We start from the raw sequence: 2,223 nt of genomic DNA, 5'->3' as shown, positions 1-2,223 counted from the left end.
AGTAATAATAATAATAATAATAATAATAAAGATCACGTCTGCATGACATACACTCAATGGTGATTGTATACGCTTTACAATGAAGTAAAATAGAACAAAAGAACAGTTTACAATTACACACTGACAGCTTTCACATATTGTACCGGTCCATTTAATGTAAAAACAATTCTCCGTAACGTGACAAAAGAACACATTCACAAAAAGACAGCTGCTGATCACACAAATTAAAAGAAGAATCAAACTGCTAGTTTAAACAATATATGTGAGGCAGCGTGGTGGAATCAGGCTCTCGTCAAAATAATAAAATCGAAGAAAACAGCTGTTTTCTCCCTGCTTAGCAATTTTTATCAAATTTTTGTTTTTTGGCTCAAGACCTTTTATGTCCATTTACAAACACATTCCTTTGAGGATTTCACCGAAAGCGTTGATTAAAGGAACCAAAATATAAATTTACAGTTTCCATGGACTCTCCAGCTTTGGAATTTACCAAGCTTTGGCGGACATTTTCTCGCTAATTTTACCTCTTAAACCAGGTGACCCCCCCCCCCCCCCCCAACCTCCTTCAATCCAAAATATCTCCACTTCTATTGAAGATGGATGGGTAATTTTTTTCATTGAAAGCAAGACAAATGAACACGCTTTAAGATAATACCAATAACTCAATATGCCCAAAAATTGACGAGAGCCTGATTCCTCCACGCTGCCTCACATATTTTAGCCGAATGTGTAATTTAGACCATTCCGAAGGGCGGTCAACTTTGGCTTCTTTTTTTTTAATGAAGGACCATTGGGTGGGGGGGGAGAGAAAGAGAGAGAGAGAGAGAGAGAGAGAGAGAGAGAGAGAGAGAGAGAGAGAGAGAGAGAGATTCTACACGTAGGGAGCAGTTTAAATTTGTACAAAGTACAGTCTTAAGTTCTCTTTTGTAAATGGATCGTGACTGTCGAAATGGAGCATACATGTACTTTTATAACTGATTAGAAAGATATTGTTGTGCCAGATCGTTTAACCCTATCCGTACGTCCTGGGGTCATTTTGTACCTCCGGGTTGTATTCTTCCCATTTTAGAACATTTCTAGTTCGAAGATCTCTTTGAAACTTTCAGTATTTCTCAAAAAAATCATTTTGACAGACTGCTATGCAAAGCGTACAGACCGGATTAACGGCACAGAGTTTCCTACGTCGTATGGATACGATAGTAAAACACGACGTACGGATAGGGTTAAACCCATATAGCACATTACTGCAATGCTTTAATAAATACCGTCTACGGCTTTTAAGAGACTGTCAATGTAATGTAAAAGAAATGGTGTGTGGAATCAGGAGCTCTTCGTTTTTGGGACATGTGGAGTTATTTATATCTTTTGAACGCTACTCCATTTGTCTTGCTTTCTGTGAAAAAGCATCCATCTATCTAACATGAATAGAACTCGAGATATTTGCAGTTGAAGGAAGTGGGGGTCGTCTTGGGTCAGATGTAAAATTAGCGAGAAAATGCACACCAAAGTTTGGTGACTTTGAAAACTTGAGTGTTCTTGGAAACTGAAACTGCAAATGTACATTTTTTTATGCCTTTGATCAACATTTTTCAGAAAAACCCACACAGAATGTGTTTTTAAAAGTACATAAAAGGTGCCCCCCCCCCCCCAATAAAAAAAACGAACAAATTGCAGTTTCTTTGATTTAATTATTTTGACGAGGGTCTGATTTCAACTCCAGTGACTCACATTATAGTTCCATATTATGTTTATATATGTAATATTAATATATTGATGTATGCTAACCCCCCACCTCCACCCCCACCCCCACCCCCACCTCCAAATAGGCACCATGACCCTAGACTTCACCAAACCCCCGAGTGGTGTTGAGGCTAATGGCGGCCTGTACCGGGTGACCCCTGATGGTCAAGCCACGCGCATGGACGGAGGACGTAAGGTCAGCAACGGCATCGACTGGACTCTGGACAACCGGACCCTGTTCCACGCGGACACTGGTCACAACTGTGTCTTCGCCTACGACTTCGACCTGGAGAAAGGAGATATTGGTCAGTTATAGTGATGAAAGTGGACTTTGGAATTTAGACCAACGACTTTTGTTTAGCGGGATGATGTGGGGATGGGCGCTGTGTGGTGTGTGTAAATGTGAGTGTGTGTAAATGTTAATGTGTTTATGTGTATGTGTGTGTACCTCTGTGTGTGTGTGTGTGTGTACCTCTGTGTGTGTGT

At 40.4% G+C, this 2,223-nt stretch overlaps 1 protein-coding gene across 1 annotated transcript in view; it reads left to right on the top strand.

The window, feature by feature from the left end:
• Positions 1-2,223, top strand: part of LOC101848321 (regucalcin) — a 26,611-nt gene that overhangs the window by 19,344 nt on the left and 5,044 nt on the right. Inside the window, exon 4 of the mRNA XM_005108910.3 lies at positions 1,824-2,042. Within this exon, the coding sequence (XP_005108967.1) occupies positions 1,824-2,042 (219 nt within the window). The remainder of the gene's footprint in view (positions 1-1,823; positions 2,043-2,223) is intronic.

The sequence above is a fragment of the Aplysia californica genome, unplaced genomic scaffold (genome assembly GCF_000002075.1).
Source record: "Aplysia californica isolate F4 #8 unplaced genomic scaffold, AplCal3.0 scaffold00733, whole genome shotgun sequence".
In the NCBI taxonomy this organism is placed as follows: domain Eukaryota; kingdom Metazoa; phylum Mollusca; class Gastropoda; order Aplysiida; family Aplysiidae; genus Aplysia; species Aplysia californica.
Note: the sequence above shows the minus strand (reverse complement) of the source record. Positions and strands in the feature narration are given on the sequence as shown.